Raw genomic sequence first — 21,452 nt, forward strand, 5'->3', positions numbered from 1 at the left:
TTACACTTAAATCTCAAAGTAGCCGGACCATTAAAACCTAACATCAGACGGTAACCAGTTCATGAAAGATCATTCTGGTTTAAACATATTGATTCCACTTTGGTACTTGGAGCTAAATCAGGTATGCTGCAGTAATGCTAATGACAGCCTAATAAACAGGCTAGCCCACTTTTGTTCTACATCCTGTAAATGGACACACACACACACACACACACAGACAAACACACACACCCACACACATGCACACAAACTGTGCTTGTGAAGGTGTATCAATCCCTATATCGGTAACTCATCATTACCATTGATGTTTTGTGGTCTCATGCTGCTCAGTAAATGTCAGATGAGGAGATCCAAAGCGTTTTCTATTGAGCTCAAAGCCTAGTTATTTAACGCAAGCTATATTAACGCAGGCTTTCCAGCCATGCAGCATTAGCACAGATTCCCTGTTTGGGCCTCAATCCATGTGGGTAAATATATATTATGTCTTACAGTCATTCAGTACTGGTTATATATGTTTTACTTCTTAAAGGGGCATCCGTTTGTCTCAGTTTGTTTAGGTGAGTGAAAGGGCATCAGTACAGGAGAGGAGAGGCGATGAGAGGAGACAAGACGAGAGGTCTCTCTGTACATCACTCCCTTTAATAATAAGTAATTTGACTGATTGAGGACAAGAGTGGTCCTCCGTAACAAATCCAGGCATGTTGCCAGCAGGTGCATTTAAAGGTCAGGACTATCTAGCTCTCAGACATTCCACTGATTGGTACAAGAAGAGAACGTACAAATACACCCATCATTTGTCCACAACAGAACATCTTGTGACATTTGCAGAAGTCTTGTCTCTCACCTTGGAGCTGTTGTCATGGGAACGCTGGTAGCGTTTCCAGCGGCAGCCATAGATCCCAGTGAGGAAGGACAAGCACAGCTGCTTCTCATAGACCTGCTGCAAAGGTTGGTGCTTCACCATGCTCCTTCAGCCTCGGCTCGCCACCGGTCCGCTAGCATCCCACACTGAACAGGGAACAGGGAACGCTGCAGGAGAAAAATTAGATAAGATAATTCAAGAATGGAGAAATAATATGGAGAGGAGAAAGTAGAAGGAAAAAAAAAACTTGAAGGAAGATAGGCGTAAAGGAAGTTGTTGTCAGAGTGTTTGTGTAGGAGACCATTTATTACATTTTCCAGTTACTCAACATGGTGCCTGTCTTTCCAGTAACTGAACTCCATGGTGATCGTTGTGAGGAACAACAGGAACCCTATAAAACCTGCATGAATACTTTGACTTAGTCATGTAAGGGGTAGTCGGGTTGTGGATCAGTGGATTGGTTGCTCTCTCTGCTAGTGTTGGGCGGTATCCTGATTTTCATACCTTCATACCGTTCCTGTACCATACTGGGTATACAGTATTACAGTCAGTGCACACAAGGGGCATATATATATATATATATATATATATATATATATATACACAGAGCAATCGGAAAGTATTCAGACCCCTAGACTTTTTCCACATTTTGTTACGTTACAGCTTTCTTCTTCTAAAATGGATTCAATTGTTTTTTTCTCCCCTCATCAATCTACACACAATACCCCATAATGACGAAGCAAAAACAGCTTTTTATAAATTTTTGCAAATTTATTAAAAAATAAAAATGGAAATATCACATTTACCTAAGTATTCGGACCCTTTACTCAGTACTTTGTTGAAGCACCTTTGGCAGCGATTACAGGCTCGAGTCTTCTTGGGTATGATGCTACAAGCTTGGCATACCTGTATTTGGGGAGTTTATCCCATTCTTCTCTGCAGATCCTCTCAAGCTGTCACGCCCTGACTCTGGGGACTCGTATTTGTTGAGTCAGGGTGTGTATTTTTCTGTGTGGTATGTTCTATGTTGCATTTTCTATGTTTAGATCTAGATCGTGTAGATCTATGTTGGCCGGTGTGGTTCCCAATCAGAGGCAGCTGTAGCTCGTTGTCTCTGATTGGGGACCATACTTAGGTAGCCTATTGGCACTAGTGGGTTGTGGGATCGTGTTCCGTGTTAGGTATGTTTGTTTTGTGTACCTTGGACTTCGTGTTGTTTGTTATTTTGTCGTTTAGTTTAATATGTAATAAACATGTACGCATATCACGCTGCGCCTTGGTCCGTCCCGTTCATCAACGATCGTGATAGAAGATCCCACCAGACCTGGACCAAGCAGTGTGCAGAGGAGGAGCAGAGAGGATGGACTTGGCAGGAGATGAGAGAGGATCTGGCAAGAAAGAGGGAGGCCCTGATCAGGGTGGAGAGGCAATCCCCAAAAAATGTTTGGGGGGGCACACGGTGTGGACGACGAGGCAGCAGGAGGCCGCGACAGGGCGGATCCGCTGGTTAGTAGAGGAGGCCACCAGATTAAGGGGGCCATTGGTTCAGAGGGAGCAGAAGGAAAGTGTAGAGGCACGGTGAGAGGAGCTGGTTAGGCAGCAGAAGGAGCGGGGGTTAATGAAGGAACCCAGTCCCGCTCCTCGCACCAATCAAGTGGTGCGTGTCGTCAGTCCGGTCCGGCCTGTTCCTGCCCCTCGCACCAAGCCAGTGGTGCGCGTCGCCAGCCCGGCCCGGCCCGTTCCTGCCCCTCGCACCAAGCCAGTGGTGCGCGTAGCCAGCCTGGCCCGGCCTGTTCCTGCCCCTCGCACCAAGCCAGTGGTGCGCGTCGCCAGCCCGGCCCGGCCCGTTCCTGCCCCTCGCACCAAGCCAGTGGTGCGCGTAGCCAGCCTGGCCCGGCCTGTTCCTGCCCCTCGCACCAAGCCAGTGGTGCGCGTCGCCAGCCCGGCCCGGCCTGTTCCTGCCCCTCGCACCAAGCCAATGGTGCGCGTCATTTGTTGTTTTGTCATTGTGTTTATTCTGAAAAATAAACATGTACGCATATCACGCTGCGCCTTTGTCCGTCCCGTTCATCAACGATCGTGATACAAGCTTTGTCAGGTTTGATGGGGAGTGTCACTGCACAGCTATTTTCAGGTCTCTCCAGAGATGTTCGATCGGATTGAAGTCCGGGCTCTGGCTGGGCCACACAAGGACATTCAGAGATTTATCCCAAAGCCACTCCTGTGTTGTCTTGGCTGTGTGCTTAGAGTCATTGTCCTGTTGGAAGGTGAACCTTCACCTCAGTCTGAGGTCCTGAGCGCTCTGGAGCAGGTTTTCATCAAGGAGCTCTCTGTACTTTGTTCCGTTCATCTTTCCCTCGATCCTGACTAGTCTCCCAGTCCCTGCCGCTGAAAAACATCCCCACAGCATGATGCTGCCACCACCATGCTTCACCGTAGGGATGGTGCCAGGTTTTCTCCAGGCGTGACGCTTGGCATTCAGGCCAAAGAGTTCAATCTTGGTTTCATCAGACCAGAGAATCTTGTTTCTCATGGTCTGAGAGCCCTTTAGGTGCCTTTTGGCAAACGCCAAGCGGGCTGTCGTGCTTTTTACTGAGGAGTGGCTTCCGTCTGGCCACTCTACCATAAAGGCCTGATTGGTGGAGTGCTGCAGAAATGGTTGTTCTTCTGGAAGGTTCTCCCATCTCCACAGAAGAACTCTGGAGCTCTGTCAGAGTGACCATCAGGTTCTTGGTCACCTCCCTGACCAAGGCCCTTCTCCCCCGATTGCTCAGTTTGGCCGGGAGGCCAGCTCAAGGAAGAGGCTTGGTGGTTCCAAACTTCTTACATTTAAGAATGATGGAGGCCACTGTGTCCTTCGGGACGTTCAATGCTGCAGAAATGTTTTGGTACCCTTCCCCAGATCTGTGCCTCGACACAATCCTGTCTCAGAGCTCTACGGATAATTCCTTCAACCTCATGGCTTGGTTTTTGCTCTGACATGCACTGTCAACTGTGGGACCTTATATAGACAGGTGTGTGCCTTTCCAAATCATGTCCAATCAATTTAATTTACCACAGGTGGACTCCAATCAAATTGTAGAAACATCTCAAGGATGATCAATGTAAACAGGATGCATCCAAGCTCAATTTCGAGTCTCATAGCAAAGGGTCTGAATACTTATGTAAATAAAGTATTTATGTTTTTAAAAACCTGTTTTCGCTTTGTCATTATGGGGTATTGTGTTTTAATTAATCAATTTTAGAATAAGGCTGTAATGTACCAAAATGTGGAAAATGGAAAGGGGTCTGAATACTTTCCGAATGCACTGTATATATGTTTAAAATATTTATACAATAATTTTTTGTTTGGGGTCCCAACAAATGCTAACAAATTACTAGCAAATTCCCATAGCGGACACTAGCTAAATGCTAACAAGCACAAGCAAAAATAAACAAATTGCAAGGACAGACAACCCAGCTCATAAAGTTATACAAATATCTTGAAAGGCTACTCACAGTTTGCTGCATGCACAAAACAAATATTAAACAGCAGGGATGTTGATCCAGGAGGGGATTGATTGTCTCTGCTATAACGAAGAAGCTTAATATTGCCATCTAGCCACTTAGCTAGTAAGTTAGTAAACCAAATGCATAGCTGGAGCCCTGAGCTGGACATAATTTATTTGGCACATCTAGTTATAAGCAGTGGCATAGCACACACCCCACATCCCCCACAAGACGGTGGGCTTAGAGCTTTTGCAGGCCCCTTTAGGGGGACGGTATTGAAAATCATACCGTCTGTATTTCAAAATACCCCGGTATACGGTATATCGCCCAAGACTACTCTCTGCCATGTTTTACTACTCATGGTTACTCTGTCACCCAAATCCTCAAACCATCCTATGATTAATGTGTTCTTGGCAACCAAGCACACATCAGCACATTTCACAATGGTCTGTTAAAATAACAGCATGCCCGAGAAAGAGGCCCAGCACGTCCAGCTCCCATTCGCCTCATCCTTCTCAAAATATTGGTTGTCTTGGTTGTGTTTAAAAATGTCCTCTTGGCAAAGAGAGTTCTTTCACACCCCTCTGGAGAAGATGGAAACCTTTCCTCTAATTTCAAACACTTCTGTTCTGGAGTCACTGACTGTCCATCGTTTGTTGTATTACTCTCTGGTTCAACACTTTCATCTTGACAATAATTTAAACAGCAGTATACGACATTACCGTAAACAATACCTTTTAAAGTGGCTCAATGCAACTACTGTAGTATGAACCTTTCTCATGGCTTCTTGTTACACAGACACAACACAAAAGGGTCAATTGTCTACAGTTGCTAAACATGAGTCGATTTTGTGAACCAGTGATCTTTAGTTATCTTTCTAGCTGCAGTTGGACGCACAGCCAAAATAGCCTAGAAGCCATAGACCAGAAGTATTAACCTGTAAACAGAGCACACCTCCAGGAGTTAGTAGTTACAGCATACAAACACCACTCAAATATTTATGAGCAATAAACAAACAAGAAACTGGAGAGGTCTCCTGACATAGCAGAGATGGCAGGTAAAACATACTCACATTATTAATATAAAGCTGGGTAAAGCAGCCTAGTCCCATAGTAAATGAGTGAACAATCTCAAGTTTCAGCCTTCCCATCAATTATTATTAACTCGGCACCCAGAACCAAATCAGCTGAGGCTGTCACAAGAGACTACGCCAAACCACATGTGATACACTTTCCAACACTCAATAAAAGTATTGATTACTTCTAAAACAGAACATGATTGCACTTTTGGTCCATTATATCTTCTAGGCAGTGAAATAAAACAGGTCTCACAGCTGGAGATTGCATGTGGCTGGCTAACACATATACAACTTATGTGTGACCATCTGGTTGTCTGGGAACCCTAACAACAAACTATGAACACTTCAACATCAGTAACATCGTCCACACAACTTAATAGTAATAAAGGCAAAGAAGCTACATTCAATAAGAAAAAAACTATAGAGAAACTAAAAAGGAGTAGTTCACTATTTTACAACCTGATGTTAGATACATATTTCCTCACCCTGAAAGTAGTCTATGAGCCAGGAGAAACTGCAATCCATGGTTCAGTTTTCTTTAAACAGCCATTAGAAAACATCAGCTAACTTTAGCCACTGCTAGCTAAAAATCTATGGAAGTGATGGGGGCATGTGAGCATGTTACAAAAAATAATGTCCAGATTGCCTGAAATCAGTTCAAATCAACTCCATATTTGGTTTCATACTACTTTAAAGTGATTAGGCAATAAATAAATAAACATGCTCACATGCCCCCCATCACGTCCATAGATTTTTAGCTAGCGGTGGCTAAAGTTAGCTAACCCTAGGTTTTGTATTGAAGTCAATATACCCAGAGGAGGACAGAAAATAGCTGTCCTCTGGCTACACAATGGTGCTACCCCAGAGAGTGCTGTTGAGGCTACTGAAGACCTTCATTGCAAAACAGTGCGTTTTAAGCAGTTATTTGGTGACATCTGAATATACTTAGCATAGTTTTATCCAAACCTTTTTTAATGTTTCACTATTTTAAGTTTTATGAAATTCACTGAGTAGGATGGTCCTTCCCTTACTCCTCTGAGGAGCCTCCACTGGTATGGTCGGTGTCGATACTTTTCAGGTTATCATCGCAGCTCTAAACATCAGCGACATCCTCTTAGTTTTTCCCGACCTCAAGCTGAAAATCAATCCTACATGAGAACTAACGGTATCAATCATTGCCAACAGCTACATTTCCACTATCTCCTCCACTCTGTTGATTTACCATGCCAGCCTAAACGAGATAAGCACGGAAATATTGATTGGTCTTTTTAATCACACCAGCAGACCGGGTGAGTGTCAGTGTTCTCTCAGTGAATGGCTGTCACATGAGGACATAGAACAGTGACAGGAGCCCATTTCCTGGGTAATCTTCCTAGACAAAGACAGCAGTGAATTTTCCCCTGTTCCTTATCTCCTAACAGACAGATTCTCAGAACGGAGAAATAGAGAGAGACTGAGATTGAAGACATGAGTGGCTGGAAGCTGCACACGCTTAGAAAAAAAAGGTGCTATCTAGAACCTAAAATACTTATTTGGCTGTCCCCATAGGTCCCGTGTGGCTCAATTGGTAGAGCATAGCACATGCAACACCAGGGTTGTGACTTTGATTCCCACGGGGGACCAGTATGAACAAATACTGTAAGTCGCGCTGGATAAGAGTGTCTGTAAAATGACTACAATGTAAAATGAGAACCCTTTTTGGTTCCAGGTAGAACCCTTTTGGGTTCCATGTAGAAACCTTGGTTCTACATGGAACCCAAAAGGGTTCTACCTGGGTCCAAAAAGGGTTCTCTTATGGGGACAGCCGAATAACCCTTTTGGAACCTTTTTTTCTAAGAGTGTAGCTGTATGGTCTGGTTTCCTCAGCTCAGCTAAGTTTGTGTACAGCTACTGTACCAGGTTCACTGTTTCCATTTTATACTTTTCTTTGCCTGTTTTGCATGTTATTTTGGCATTAATACATGTCACATATCAGTTTGCAAACAATGTAAAAATAATAATCATTGAGTTAATAAAGCCGCATACAAACATGGCCTTTTTTTTGCTTCCTTGAGTATGGCAGCTCCAAAATGCAGGTGTTTCAGCCTAGCTCAGTGCTTTCTGTGGTGTTGGGGCAGCCAGCGGAAAATACGGAGCGTAGGGGTTGGTAATGTTCTGTAGTTGCACTGTGATTGGCTCAGTGTTCTGCCACTCATGGGGATACTATGTCACTGCAGAATCTACAGGGAGAGCTTGAAAATTCAAGCCCCTTGGGTGCTGCCATAGATTTACATTAGAAGTGCCAATCAGGGCCTACCGAGTGGCGCAGCACTCTAAAGCACTGCATTGGAGTGCTTGAGGCGTCACTACAGACCCGGGTTCATTCCCAGGCTGTATCAAAACCGGACGTGACCGGGAGTCCCATTGGGCGGCGCACAATTGGCCCAGCGTCGTCCTGGTTAGGGGAGGGTTTGGCCGGGGGGGCTTTACTTGGCTCATCGTGCTCTATCAACTCCTTGTGGCGGGCTGGGCGCCTGCAGGCTGACATTGGTCGTCAGTTGAACGTGTTTCCTCTGACACATTGGTGTGGCTGGCTTCCAGGTTAAGCGGGCGGGTGTTAAGAAGCACGGTTTGGCGGGTCATGTTTCAGAGGACGCATGGCTTGACCTTCACCTCTCCTGTTGGGGAGTTGCAGCGATGAGACAAGATCGCAATTGGGGGTAAAAAAAAAGAAGTGCCCATCCAAGAAGGCTCAAGGTTATTGGCCACAGATAAAATCTACTGTGGCTTTGATTGGACTGATCATGTCAACATCATACTTTCAAAAATCTTAGCTAGAAAGCAGTCCTTATCATGAATCAAGTTGACAATCTCCTGGCAAATCCTTTTCAATCCTTGTCATATGAAGAGAAATTATAGATAAAACGTATCGGTGCTCATCGGCTATTGGATATAAACATTACACAACAAGTTGTAAATCACAAATTCAACAAGGAGTGGTTTGGAAGGAATCAGTGGCTAACTGCAAGCTTTGCAAAGCAATCACTAGCCTGCTATTCAGTGGAGAGGGTGTGTGGTCCAAGTCTGGGTTTAAGGGTCTCTTTTCTAAGCTTAAAAGGATAAACATTCACTCGCAACACACCATGGGCCAGAAAAGGTTCAATCCAACATGACTTCTGCCGTGTTTAAAACAACTGGAAACTGGGAAATATCAGACTTCAGTGCGTTCAAGACAACTGGGAACTCTGAAAAAAATTATCTCTGACTGGGAAAATAAGTTTTGAACGATCATACAACTCGGAATTCCAAGTCGGGAACTCAGGCTTCTTTCTAGAACTCCGACCTGAAGATCACTGACATCATGATTCAACCTGTTTTTTTTTCTTCTTGTTCCCAGTTGTCTTGAAGCACCATAAATCCAGAGAATGCCAGACTTTGATGACAAAGTGTGATGACAAAATTTGTCCACAAGAAGGACAGCCGCGCCACCGTCCTGTTCAAGTGAGCAAAGCACAACAAGGTGAGTTCAAAAATGTATTGTATGCTGCTGCATAAATGATGTAATATGCCAGGGAGATATGTATACTATAGCTAAGAAAGTAATACTATGCTAAATGGCATATGATATTATTATATTATAATACTAACTGTATGTTGTGTAGTAAGCTGTTAGTAGCCCATGTGCCTCACCCTAATAATTTGGTCCCTTTCCCCCTCATAATTTAGCCTACTGTTCTGACTTGGTGGTGCACATGTAGCCTATAACCTGTTTTAGAGAAATGTAATCATTGAATATTGTAAGAGCTTTCATTGTCTGCTTATATGCCCCCTTTATTTATCCTACGGTTCTGACGTAGTGTACAGGACCAACGGTCCATGTTGAATTCTGTCGCTGTACATTTCAAAAGTTCTGAACAAATAGTTACATTGACTACGTCCATCCTAGCTCGCTCATTAATGTCTTCATCGAAATTACGGATTGCCTCTTATCCGCTCGTCGTTCCCTTATGCCATAGTTTGTACATCTCAATTGTCAGTAGAAACCACATTTGTTTAAGCAAGTCAGCCATATCAGCTATGCTTTTTAGAAAGGCAGTAAATGAGGCTGAATGAACTGTTTCACTGCCAGACAAGGCTCTGCTGATAGCCAGGTGTAGCGATGGTAAGGATTCTCTCCATGGTGCTGAAAAGAAAGCTCTGCTGTTGGGACAGCTTTATGTCAGCCCTAACAGTTTTTGGGCACCGTTTGTCACTGTTATAGTGCAATTAATATATTGTTTCGTGTTGTGTTGTGTAGTGGCTTTGCTGGCATGCATCTAAAAACATTTTGTCTTTGTTTGCCCCACCAAGATTTACACGCTAAAAAGCCCACTGAACCTTTACCTTTCCAAAGCAATACCAGCCTAAGGAGGAGCTAATCATATGAGGTGTAGCTTCTTTCTTTGCTATAGTTCACCAGCAAGTAGGGATCCATGTGTCATTGCAAACACAGAAATGCTTCTATGCTAGATACAGTGGGGGAAAAAAGTATTTAGTCAGCCACCAATTGTGCAAGTTCTCCCACTTAAAAAGATAAGAGAGGCCTGTAATTTTCATCATAGGTACACGTCAACTATGACAGACAAATTGAGATTTTTTTTTCCAGAAGATCACATTGTAGGATTTTTAATGAATTTATTTGCAAATTATGGTGGAAAATAAGTATTTGGTCACCTACAAACAAGCAAGATTTCTGGCTGTCACAGACCTGTAACTTCTTCTTTAAGAGGCTCCTCTGTCCTCCACTCGTTAATGGCACCTGTTTGAACTTGTTATCAGTATAAAAGACACCTGTCTCATAACCTCAAACAGTCACACTCCAAACTCCACTATGGCCAAGACCAAAGAGCTGTCAAAGGACACCAGAAACAAAATTGTAGACCTGCACCAGGCTGGGAAGACTGAATCTGCAATAGGTAAGCAGCTTGGTTTGAAGAAATCAACTGTGGGAGCAATTATTAGGAAATGGAAGACATACAAGACCACTGATAATCTCCCTCGATCTGGGGCTCCACGCAAGATCTCACCCCGTGGGGTCAAAATGATCACAAGAACGGTGAGCAAAAATCCCAGAACCACACGGGGGGACCTAGTGAATGAACTGCAGAGAGCTGGGACCAAAGTAACAAAGCCTACCATCAGTAACACACTACGCCGCCAGGGACTCAAATCCTGCAGTGCCATATGTGTCCCCCTGCTTAAGCCAGTACATGTCCAGGCCCGTCTGAAGTTTGCTAGAGTGCATTTGGATGATCCAGAAGAGGATTGGGAGAATGTCATATGGTCAGATGAAACCAAAATAGAACTTTTTGGTAAAAACTCAACTCGTCGTGTTTGGAGGACAAAGAATGCTGAGTTGCATCCAAAGAACACCATACCTACTGTGAAGCATGGGGGTGGAAACATCATGCTTTGGGGCTGTTTTTTCTGCAAAGGGACCAGGACGACTGATCCGTGTAAAGGAAAGAATGAATGGGGCCATGTATCGTGAGATTTTGAGTGAAAACCTCCTTCCATCAGCAAGGGCATTGAAGATGAAACGTGGCTGGGTCTTTCAGCATGACAATGATCCCAAACATACCGCCCGGGCAACGAAGGAGTGGCTTCGTAAGAAGCATTTCAAGGTCCTGGAGTGGCCTAGCCAGTCTCCAGATCTCAACCCCATAGAAAATCTTTGGAGGGAGTTGAAAGTCCGTGTTGCCCAGCGACAGCCCCAAAACATCACTGCTCTAGAGGAGATCTGCATGGAGGAATGGGCCAAAATACCAGCAACAGTGTGTGAAAACCTTGTGAAGACTTACAGAAAACGTTTGACCTGTGTCATTGCCAACAAAGGGTATATAACAAAGTATTGAGAAACTTTTGTTATTGACCAAATACTTATTTTCCACCATAATTTGCTAATAAATTCATTAAAAATCCTACAATGTGATTTTCTGGATTTTTTTTTCTCATTTTGTCTGTCATAGTTGACGTGTACCTATGATGAAAATTACAGGCCTCTCTCATCTTTTTAAGTGGGAGAACTTGCACAATTGGTGGCTGACTAAATACTTTTTTTCCCCACTGTACATGTTGATGAGTACAAGCAACATGCATCCCCTATATGTAAGGCTGGCACAATTACCGTATAATAGTGTAACCGAAGACCGTCATGAAAATAAAATAACTATCATAACCTTTTTTTGTGTGGAACGAACAGCTGGGACAGCCGGGTATTCGTGCATTTGAGTCCATTTCCGAGGTAACATAGACTCTTTACAACGTAATGAAACTTTGTTGCTCCTTGCTGAAACAATCAAGGTGTTGTAACAAAGTATTTGATAGCCTAGGCAACGCCCCACTCCCTACAGCAGCACAGCACATGCAGTCAGGAGTGGAGGAGAGGAGAAAATGTGCTTCTTAAAAAAAGTGCTATTCAAACTATTATAACAGTGACCGCCAGAGTGCGAATTATACCGTGACATTCAGGGGTGTCTATTTTCTTTCCACAGGACTTCCTATGTGCACATGCATAAACATTATCTATGGGCCTAATAGTAAAGACATGTTATTTAACTGTATATTTTTCTTTTTGCCATGGCCCCGTGTAGCTCAGTTGGTAGAGCATGGTGCTTGCAACGCCAGGGTTGTGGGTTCATTTCCCACGGGGGGTCAGTATGAAAAAATGTATGCACTCACTAACTGTAAGTCACTCTGGATAAGAGCGTCTGCTAAATGACTAAAATGTAAAACACAACCAGTCATGATGTTTTCGTCTTATTGTCAAACAAATATGCTACCTGCGCATGTTCATCCACTCCAAAATAATTCCATCTTCCAATCAGTGCACTGTGCACTCGCGCCATTTGATGAATGGAAAAAGACATCTGTTACAAAACACCAAAAAGTAATGATATTCGGCGATTGTCATTGGGTCTACACTCTTAGCCTGAATTAACTGATGTGTCTTGCTGATAAAAGGACCTTTTTTGTAGAAAGTAAAGTTGGGACAACTGAAACGGGGCTGAGATACGGGACTGTCCCAGGATGACAAGTAAAGATAGAATTCAAGCTATATTAGATCAAATCCAGACAGTAACTATTATTTTAGCAGGTGACCTAAATTATACATTCGATAAGATTGACAGACATAGTAATAAAAAAAGGCACATTTAGGGAGCCTCCAAAGAGGCTGAAAATGTTCATCTCTACAAATAATTTCCAGGACACCTGGAGATTATTTTTCCCAACTACAAAAGACTACTCCTTTTCTTCTCCAAGTAAGAAAAGCTATTCAAGAATTACTTTTAAAAAAGCACTCAACAATTTACTGGATTCAGAAACTCATGATATAGTGATATCGGCTCATTCTCCGGTATCATGTTTAATTACACCAACAGAAAATACACTTAGCGACAGAGTTTGGAGAATGAACAGAGCGCATCTTCTGGACATTAAATGTATTATATGTAAACAAAATATATAAACCTTTACAAATGTAGACATACAGGACAGAGAAAAGCCGAGCCCCGATATAATTTGGGATGCCTTTAAGGCGTACATTAGGGGGATGATAATATCATACTCTGCAAAAATGTAATCTGATTTAGAAATTTAAATTACATTTTAAAAAATCACTATCTTAGAAAAAGCCTATAAAAAATATTTACACGGTAAAAATCTCGCAGCTCTCACAAAACTAATACACGCTAAATTAGAAACAACAATGTGATTAATGACAATTTTAAAAGCTTCTATGAAAATGTATATAAATCAGAATTAAACAACAGTTGGTCGGATCCTATAGCCTTCTTAGACTCAACAACTCTGAAGCAATTATCAGCAGACAACAAATAATCACTAAAAACAGAGATCACCCAATAATAAATATTAGATACTGTTAAAACATTCGCACTGAGAAAAGCACCAGGAATGGATTGCTTTCCCATAGAATTCTATTCAAAATGTTGGGCCAAAGGGCTATTTACACAAATGACAACACGTCACTAAATTCAGTACTTCCTAGTTCCATGCATCAAACAGATATTTCAGTTATATTAAAACCAGGAAAATCTGGAGAGGTCCTGCTGATTATAGACCCATAAGTTTAATAAATTCAGACAAAATAATAACAAAGCCTATAAGCAATAGAATGGCAAAAGTCTTACTAGACTTAATACATATCAATCAAACAGGGTTTATTAAAAATAGACACTTACAAACAAATACAAGAACATGTTTCAGTTTAATACAATACACAACAGAAACAAGATATAGATTCATCAATAATGGCTGTTGATGCCGAAAAGGCTTTTGACCGTCTTGAATGGCCTTTCTATTCAAAACTTTAGAAGCTTTCAACTTTCCAGCTGAAATAATAAAAGTAATAAAAATGTTGTATAAATGTCCTTAAGCAAAAAAATACACAAATAATAAATAATCTGATTTAATTGCTTTAGAAAGGGGCACAAGACAGGGATGTCCCCTCTCCCCCCTCCTGTTTGCACTGGCAATTGAACCGCTTGCAGAAATAATTAGACAGGACCCAAACGTAACAGGTATCAGTATTGGTAACATGAATATAAACTAAACTTATTTGCAGATGATCTCCTGATATACCTGACCAATATTGAAAACTCAATGCCCCCTTTGGTAAAAATATTTTCAGAATACTAAAAAATCTCAGGATATAAAAGTAACGTGAAAAAATAAAGTAATAACTCACGATCTACAGCAATCCATTAAGTGGACCACAAAAAATATGAAATACTTAAGATGCTTAATAAGTGACAACAAACAACAAATAGAGTACCAGTCAAAAGTTTGGACACACCTACTCATTCCAGGGTTTTTCTTTATCTTTACTATTTTCTTCATTATAGAATAATAACGAAGACATCAAAACAATGAAATAACACATATGGAATCATGTAGTAACCAAGAAAGTGTTAAACAAATCAAAATATATGTTATATTTGAGATTCTTCAAAGTAGCCATCCTTTGCCTTGATTACAGCTTTGCACACTCTTGGCATTCTCTCAACCAGCTTCATGAGGTAGTCACCTGGAATGCATTTCAAGTAACAGGTGTGCCTTGTTAAAAGTACATTTGTGGAATTTATTTCCTTCTTAATGCGTTTGAGCCAATCAGTTGTGTTGTGACAAGGTAGGGGTGGTATACAGAAGATAACCCTATTTGGGAAAAGACCAAGTCCATATTATGGCAAGAACAGCTCAAATAAGCAAAGAGAAATGACAGTCCATCATTACTTTAAGACATGAAGGTCAGTCAATACGGAACATTTCAAGAACTTTGAAAGTTCCTTCAATTGTAGTCGCAAAAACCATCAAGCACTATGATGAAACTGGCTCCCATGAGGACCGCCACAGGAAAGGAAGACCCAGAGTTAGCTCTGCTGCAGAGGATAAGTTCATTAGAGTTACCAGCCTCAACTGTTCAGAGGAGACTGCGTGAATCAGGCCTTCATGGTCGAATTGCTGCAAAGAAACCACTACTAAAGGACACCAATAAGAAGAAGAGACTTGCTTGGGCCAAGAAACACGAGCAATGGACATTAGACCGGTGGAAATCTGTTTTTTGGTCTGATGAGTCCAAATGTGAGATTTTTGGTTCCAACTGCCATGTCTTTGTGAGACGCAGAGTAGGTGAACGCATGATCTCCGCATGTGTGGTTCCCACCGTGAAGCATGGAGGAGGAGGTGTGATGGTGTGGGGGTGCTTTGCTAGTGACATTGTCAGCGATTTTTTTGAATTCAAGACACACTTAACCAGCATGGCTACCACAGAATTCTGCAGCGATACGCCATCCCATCTGGTTTGCGCTTAGTGGGACTATCATTTGTTTTTCAACAGGACAATGACCCAACACCTCCAGGCTGTGTAAGGGCTATTTGACCAAGAAGGAGAGTGATGGAGTGCTGCATCTGATGACCTGGCCTCCACAATCCCCCAACCTCAACCCAATTGAGATGGTTTGGGATGAGTTGGACACACAGAGTGAAGGAAAAGCAGCCAACAAGGGCTCAGCATATGTGGGAACTCCTTCAAGACTGTTGGAAAAGCATTCCAAGTGAAGCTGTTTGAGAGAATTCCAAGAGTGTGCAAAGCTGTCAAGGCAAAGGGTGGCTACTTTGAAGAATTTGTTTAACACTTTTATGGTTACTACATGATTCCATATGTGTTATTTCATAGTTTTGATGTCTTCACTATTATTCTACAATGTAGAAAATAGTAAAAATAAACACTTGCCTGGTCGTTTGTCAATACCCCAGACAGTTTTTAGGTCCATTGTTTGAGTATTTAGATAAGCTGATTCTACACCCGTCTTCCCCATAGAAACCCCATGCAACATCAAAGTCCAACATAATATCTCCCAAAGACACCGCTCTGGCCTCCCATGACCACCATAGTCCTTACTTTCTCTGCACAATTTTTCAGCTAACTTATTTTAGTAGCCACATTTTTACCAACGTATTTTGTTATTTTCATATTGAAATCCAGGAAGTTGATTAATGCGCACCGCGAGTCAGTACCTACGTCGGGACTTCCGAGGTGGACGTGGTTGAAGGACGTAAACAATCATTTTCTGTTCTCACTCCCTCACAGTATTTGCTGCCCTCATCAAATGTAATTAGAGTAAAGAATGTCAGATCCAGAATGAAGAGGAAATTGGAGACCTGCCTTATTTTCAGAATGGTACTCTTGTGCCATATCGGTTTGAGACGGATTATACTGAGGCTGAGTTGTTCCATTTGCGGCTGACCGAGAGAAATTAGCTAGAGAGAGACAGGAGAGAGAAATGAGCTGGAGAGAGACAGAAGCCAGCAGATGTTGAGGAAACACAGGCTATTCCCAGAACGCATGGTGACTGGAGGTGCAGTTGCGGGAGATGCCTACCTCTACCAACAGACACTGAATGTCTCAGCTGTAAAGAATGGGATCAGCTTTTTCCGATAATGGAGGAGGTAGAACATCAGACTGACAATGCAGCAGAAGATGGTATGTGTGTAATTAATTTCTTGTCTCTCATCAACCCTGGTGTGCTGGAGACTTTCTTCAGAATGCCCAGGATCAACTGGAAACGTTGTGCCACACCTGACGGTCTCAATGGGAAGCTCTCTGAAGCGTAAGTGTTTTGGCTAATATTACTCACAGGCAATGTTCCCTCTAATCTGGGCCCGTGTGTGGGTGACGCGCAGAATAACTATCAGCCCGCGCAGAGAAGCACGAGACTGAACTTCACTCAACTTTCTAGTTTTCCCCTTTAGTTAACACTATCAATGTTTCCATCTACTGTGATCAAATCAACGCAATATTAGCCACTTTCAATGCAACATACCAAAACAAAACGAACTATGCAAGATATTTTCTTGTAGGCAGGGCGCATTGGAGTAGGATTCTATTGTATTGACAGGCATGACTTAGGCCCACACTACACAGACCGGTGCTCCATAACCAATCAGTAGCTGCAGTATCCATATCGGCAAATAGACCATTGCCATATATGGATCTGTGCCATTCACTTTGAACTGGACTGTGTTTAGTGGTCGCGAGTAGATGCGCTTGTTTTGAGATCAAAGCAAGAGGGACAAGTGGATAAACAGGTTAATGTCAATCCCTACAAGTTTTCTTCAAAAGTCTCATGGAATGTAGGCCTACATTGAACCCCACACATTGGCGGCTACTGTAGGCTGAATGATAGAACAGCTATTTCAATGTTAAAATATTATGGGATGCATTTTATCCATTGTTTTTAATTGTAGGCCACTTACGTTATGATCAAATAGCCACAGTAGCCTACTTGGCCACTGTTATAACTGTAACTTAAAGGAGGTACAGCCTCAGTGTTCACAGTAAACGTGCGCCAGACGTTGCACAGAATTTTGACAACATTCAAGTTTGTGCTCAGCAGACCTGAAATTTGCTCAGTGCAGAAAAAAATGAGAGGGAACATTGCTCAGAGGATATTTATATTGCTCTCTAAGATGAAAAAATATAGCCTACCTAATGACACCCTTCCAACTGTATTTTCGAGTATCCTGCCTACACCCCATCATTTAACTGGCTACTGTAGTCCCCTTCAAGTTTGTCTGACAATGATGACATGCTGGCTAGGTAAACAGTGTCTAGATCGAGTGGATGCACAGCATAGAAATAGAATGTATAGGATGCACACTTCACAATCTGGGTCTACATAAACAAGAATTTATATTACCAAACAGTGTAAAAAGTATAAAGTCAATAGTGCTTGTAGAGAATAACATTTACTTGCAATTGCCAGTCTAGCTTTTATACCAATAATATCCTAACTAGTCTGTAAACCCACGCAAAAGAGAAAGAAAAACAGCCTCACACTGACCACTAAACCCCTTTGAACAATGAGTTGGCTATACTGTACATTCTTCAAGTATACATTCTTCAAGTATACAAGACCAAGAGAGCCGTAGCCTATCAGTTAGAATTTTGGGCCAGTACCCAAATTATTGCTGGTTCGAATCCCTAGCCGACAAGGTGAAAAATCTGTCTATGTGCCCATAAGCAAGGCACTTAATCCCAACTGCTCCTGTTAGTTGCTCTGGATAAGCCTGTTATATTTTATGTTGTATAGGCCTAGGCCTTTTTATTTTCTTGATTGTTGTACATAACATTGTCATGTATTTATTTTCTGTCTCTCTAGACCAGGGTTCTTCAATTCCGGTCCTGGAGGGCCGAAACACCTCTGTTTTTCATCCTCTCCTTTTAATCAGGGGCTAATTCAGACCTTGGACACCAGGTGAGTGCAATTAACTACCAGGTAGAAATAAAAAACAGAAGTGTTTCGTCCCTCCAGGACCGGAATTGAAGAACCCTGCTCTAGACAATGCAGACTGGTCTCTTATCGGATCACCCTGGAGTGGATGCTTAGGGGAGAACATCTAGGTCGAGGCCAACGACGGTTACTCCTCAGCCTCTGTTGTTGTGGAAACAATTACATCCAACTACCCTGACCCCAACAGCAGCTACATTGGATTCCAGGAAGTTGAGGAGGCTTATAGCGCCTTCCACAAATAACATTTTGAAGAAATAACATTGTAGTCTAAACATTTTTATAAACTATTTTATGTTATTATAAAAACAACAATTACACAGTTACTATGCCATTCACACTGTCACTCAGTTAGACCAGGGATTTACAAACATGTTCCTGGGGAGCAACCGTCTTGTAGGTTTTCACTCCAACAGGTGATCTTGATTAGGGTTGGGTTGGAATGAAAAGCTATAGGACGGTAGCTGTCTAGGTACAAGGTATGTACCGGTACCCCCCTCGTTATTGTTATGTAATTTTATTGTGTTACTTTGTATTTTTTACTTTAGTTTATTTAGTAAATATTTTCTTAACTCTATTTCTTGAACTGCATTGTTGGTTAAGGCCTTGTAAGTAAGCATTTCACGGTTCGGCGCATCTGACAAATAAAATTCAATTTTTTTTGTATATAGCAAAGTTATCATTACTCATTGTGTATTTATTATTACGTGTTATTACTTTTCTATTATTTCTCTCTGCATTGTTGGGAAGGGCCCGCAAGTAAGCATTTCACTGTTAGTCTCCACCTGTTGTTTTCGAAGCATGTGCCAAATAAAATGTGATTTGATGACAACACTAGACAGCCATTGCAAGTGTACCCATGAGTTGACCAGTCAAATCGCCAGGGTTAGAGATTCCAAGCCTGTTCTATTAATTCTGATCTCTATGCCCATGAGCTTACCGGAATGAATACACCCCTGAGGTATAGAATGGTGCTTTTCCAGGTGGTCTACATAGCAGTCACACTGCACGCAGCCAACAATGATTGCATGACATTTTATTGATGGCATTCCACAACATCCCACTGCCATCATTAGGCCAGCTTAAGTTAGTTGCAAAGTTAGGCTGAAAAGTTTTGCCACCAGCTCCTCCTTGGTTGTTTTTTCAACCGGGGCAATGTTGGGAGGTAGGTCTGGTGTGTCAACTTTGAAGTCTGGGTCTTTGTATATGATCTGTTTAACTTCCCGTCGCTTGACAGCCTGCTGGACCAGTCGTGTTCTAAAGTTGAATGTCTTCTGTTCAGACACTCTTCTCTACCCAGTCCTTGGCCTGTTTGGAATACTCCACACAGCTTCTCGGATCTCCTGAAAGATGTGTAACAGAATAACAAAACAAAAAATTGAAATTAATCCTAATTAGTCTTTCCTAGCATCCTCCTAAACAAGTATTGGAGGAGGCATGAGTGGAGGAACATTGGGTCCCCTCTTTGAAAAGGGTGTGAAAAGGATACAAAGATAGAAGATGTGAGAAATTGAACAAAGATCAAATCCGAGACAGTATGGTTCATTGTCCTATCCTCATGTCTGTTCCACCACCCCTCTCCTTCTTCCATTCCCTCCCAGGCAGGTATAAACAGAAAGAGTGATTGGTGATGTTGGCTGGTATAAAACAGAGTCAGGCATTACATGTCAATTCAGGGCATGAGCTGATATTCTAAATGTTTTAATTGAAATAACGTAAAGGTTGGCCTAGTTTGTTGTCATTACAACTCATGCACCAGCTAGGGCCAGAGCCATATATTTATATATATGGCTCTGGCTAGGGCTGTGTCCTACTCATCGACCTTAACTAGGGCAAGGCATTTTATGCAAAAAAATCGCATTACAGAATACTGTGATGCCTAGTAGAAAATAATATACTATTTCTTATCAGCAACATTATAATGAAAAAGGGAATTGCATCACAAAGCAAACTAAACAAAACAGTCAGTAGAACCGGATAACGTTACCATTAACAGTAGTAGCTAAGCTAAAAACACCACAAAGTTGTTCAGGAAATGGCAAACAAATAACGTTATAAATTACTTTGTGGTGACTAGCTACTGGTGTTAGCAACTTAGCTAGCTAGCAACATACCTTGAATGGTTGGAGCTTTCCCGTTCATGGTGGAAAGACGGTGGGAACAGAACCCGGTTTCAACCGGTCCCCATTGTAGTGAGTGGCCACAAAGCGAGGGTACGATCAACCGCAGCTGGTGAATGACTTCAGGCGTCATATTGACACCATAAACAGGATGTCGGATGGCCTGCAGCCATTCCTGACAGAAAGCTCCATCGCGGTCAGGAAAAGAGTGAAAATGTGTCATGTATTTGTATCGCACCCGGGTACAATGCACTTCATTTTGGCCAACGTCATTCAGCTACTCGACTACTAACGTTATTCGCTAACTACTAACTTTACTTCAGAGATAACTAACCGCTAGCCTAGCTAGCTAACATCTTTATTTACTTCCTTTCATTCTGATTTCCTTTCTTGAAGACCAATAATAAGACGCCCCTTCGTCCCACCTCCTGTAATTATCAATTTTAGAACCACGAAGAAGAGTATCTACCAGATTACAGACTACATGAAAGACCTTTGAGCTAGCATGAAGTAGGTCTTTGTTTTTTTATAGTTTTTACAATAAACAACACTTTTTATTTGGTAATTCAATGCCGAGACACCAATCGTTGTTAATGTAACAACAAATACACCGTTTTCAATGCCTTTTAGGTAATTTCGGAAATTCTGCATTTTGATATAAAAATACAGAAATCTAAATACTCACAATGGACCTAAAAACTGTCTGGGGTACTGACAAACAGCCAGGCAATTGTTATAAAGGGCGCAGAAATGTTTTGTGGTGAACTTACCCTTTAATGAAAAAACACACTTAATCCAGTATAAACTAATGTATAGAATTTATTATCCAAGAGACAAAATTCACAAATTGTACAGCACAATGGCAGAGTCATGTTTTACGTGTAAAACGAATGACTCAATAATCCATGCATTCTGGGAATGCTATAAAGTCCGGACGTTGTGGGCGGAACTAGAAAGTTGGCTGTCAGAAGTATTACAATGTACACTTACTTTTAGTCCGTCTGTCTGCATATTTCAAGACATGGCATATGGGGGTGTAGTGAGATACCCTATGGGTTGGACGATTCTCTTCTCAC

General features: G+C 42.0%; 1 protein-coding gene across 1 annotated transcript in view; it reads right to left on the bottom strand.

Moving 5' to 3' along the window:
* LOC121579792 (glycerophosphodiester phosphodiesterase domain-containing protein 5) overlaps positions 1 to 21,452 on the bottom strand; it is a 57,200-nt gene that overhangs the window by 15,571 nt on the left and 20,177 nt on the right. Inside the window, exon 2 of the mRNA XM_041894691.1 lies at positions 845 to 1,029. Coding sequence (XP_041750625.1) covers positions 845 to 964 — 120 coding nt within the window. The 5' untranslated portion in view covers positions 965 to 1,029. The remainder of the gene's footprint in view (positions 1 to 844; positions 1,030 to 21,452) is intronic.

Source organism: Coregonus clupeaformis, chromosome 13, assembly GCF_020615455.1.
Source record: "Coregonus clupeaformis isolate EN_2021a chromosome 13, ASM2061545v1, whole genome shotgun sequence".
Classification (NCBI taxonomy): domain Eukaryota; kingdom Metazoa; phylum Chordata; class Actinopteri; order Salmoniformes; family Salmonidae; genus Coregonus; species Coregonus clupeaformis.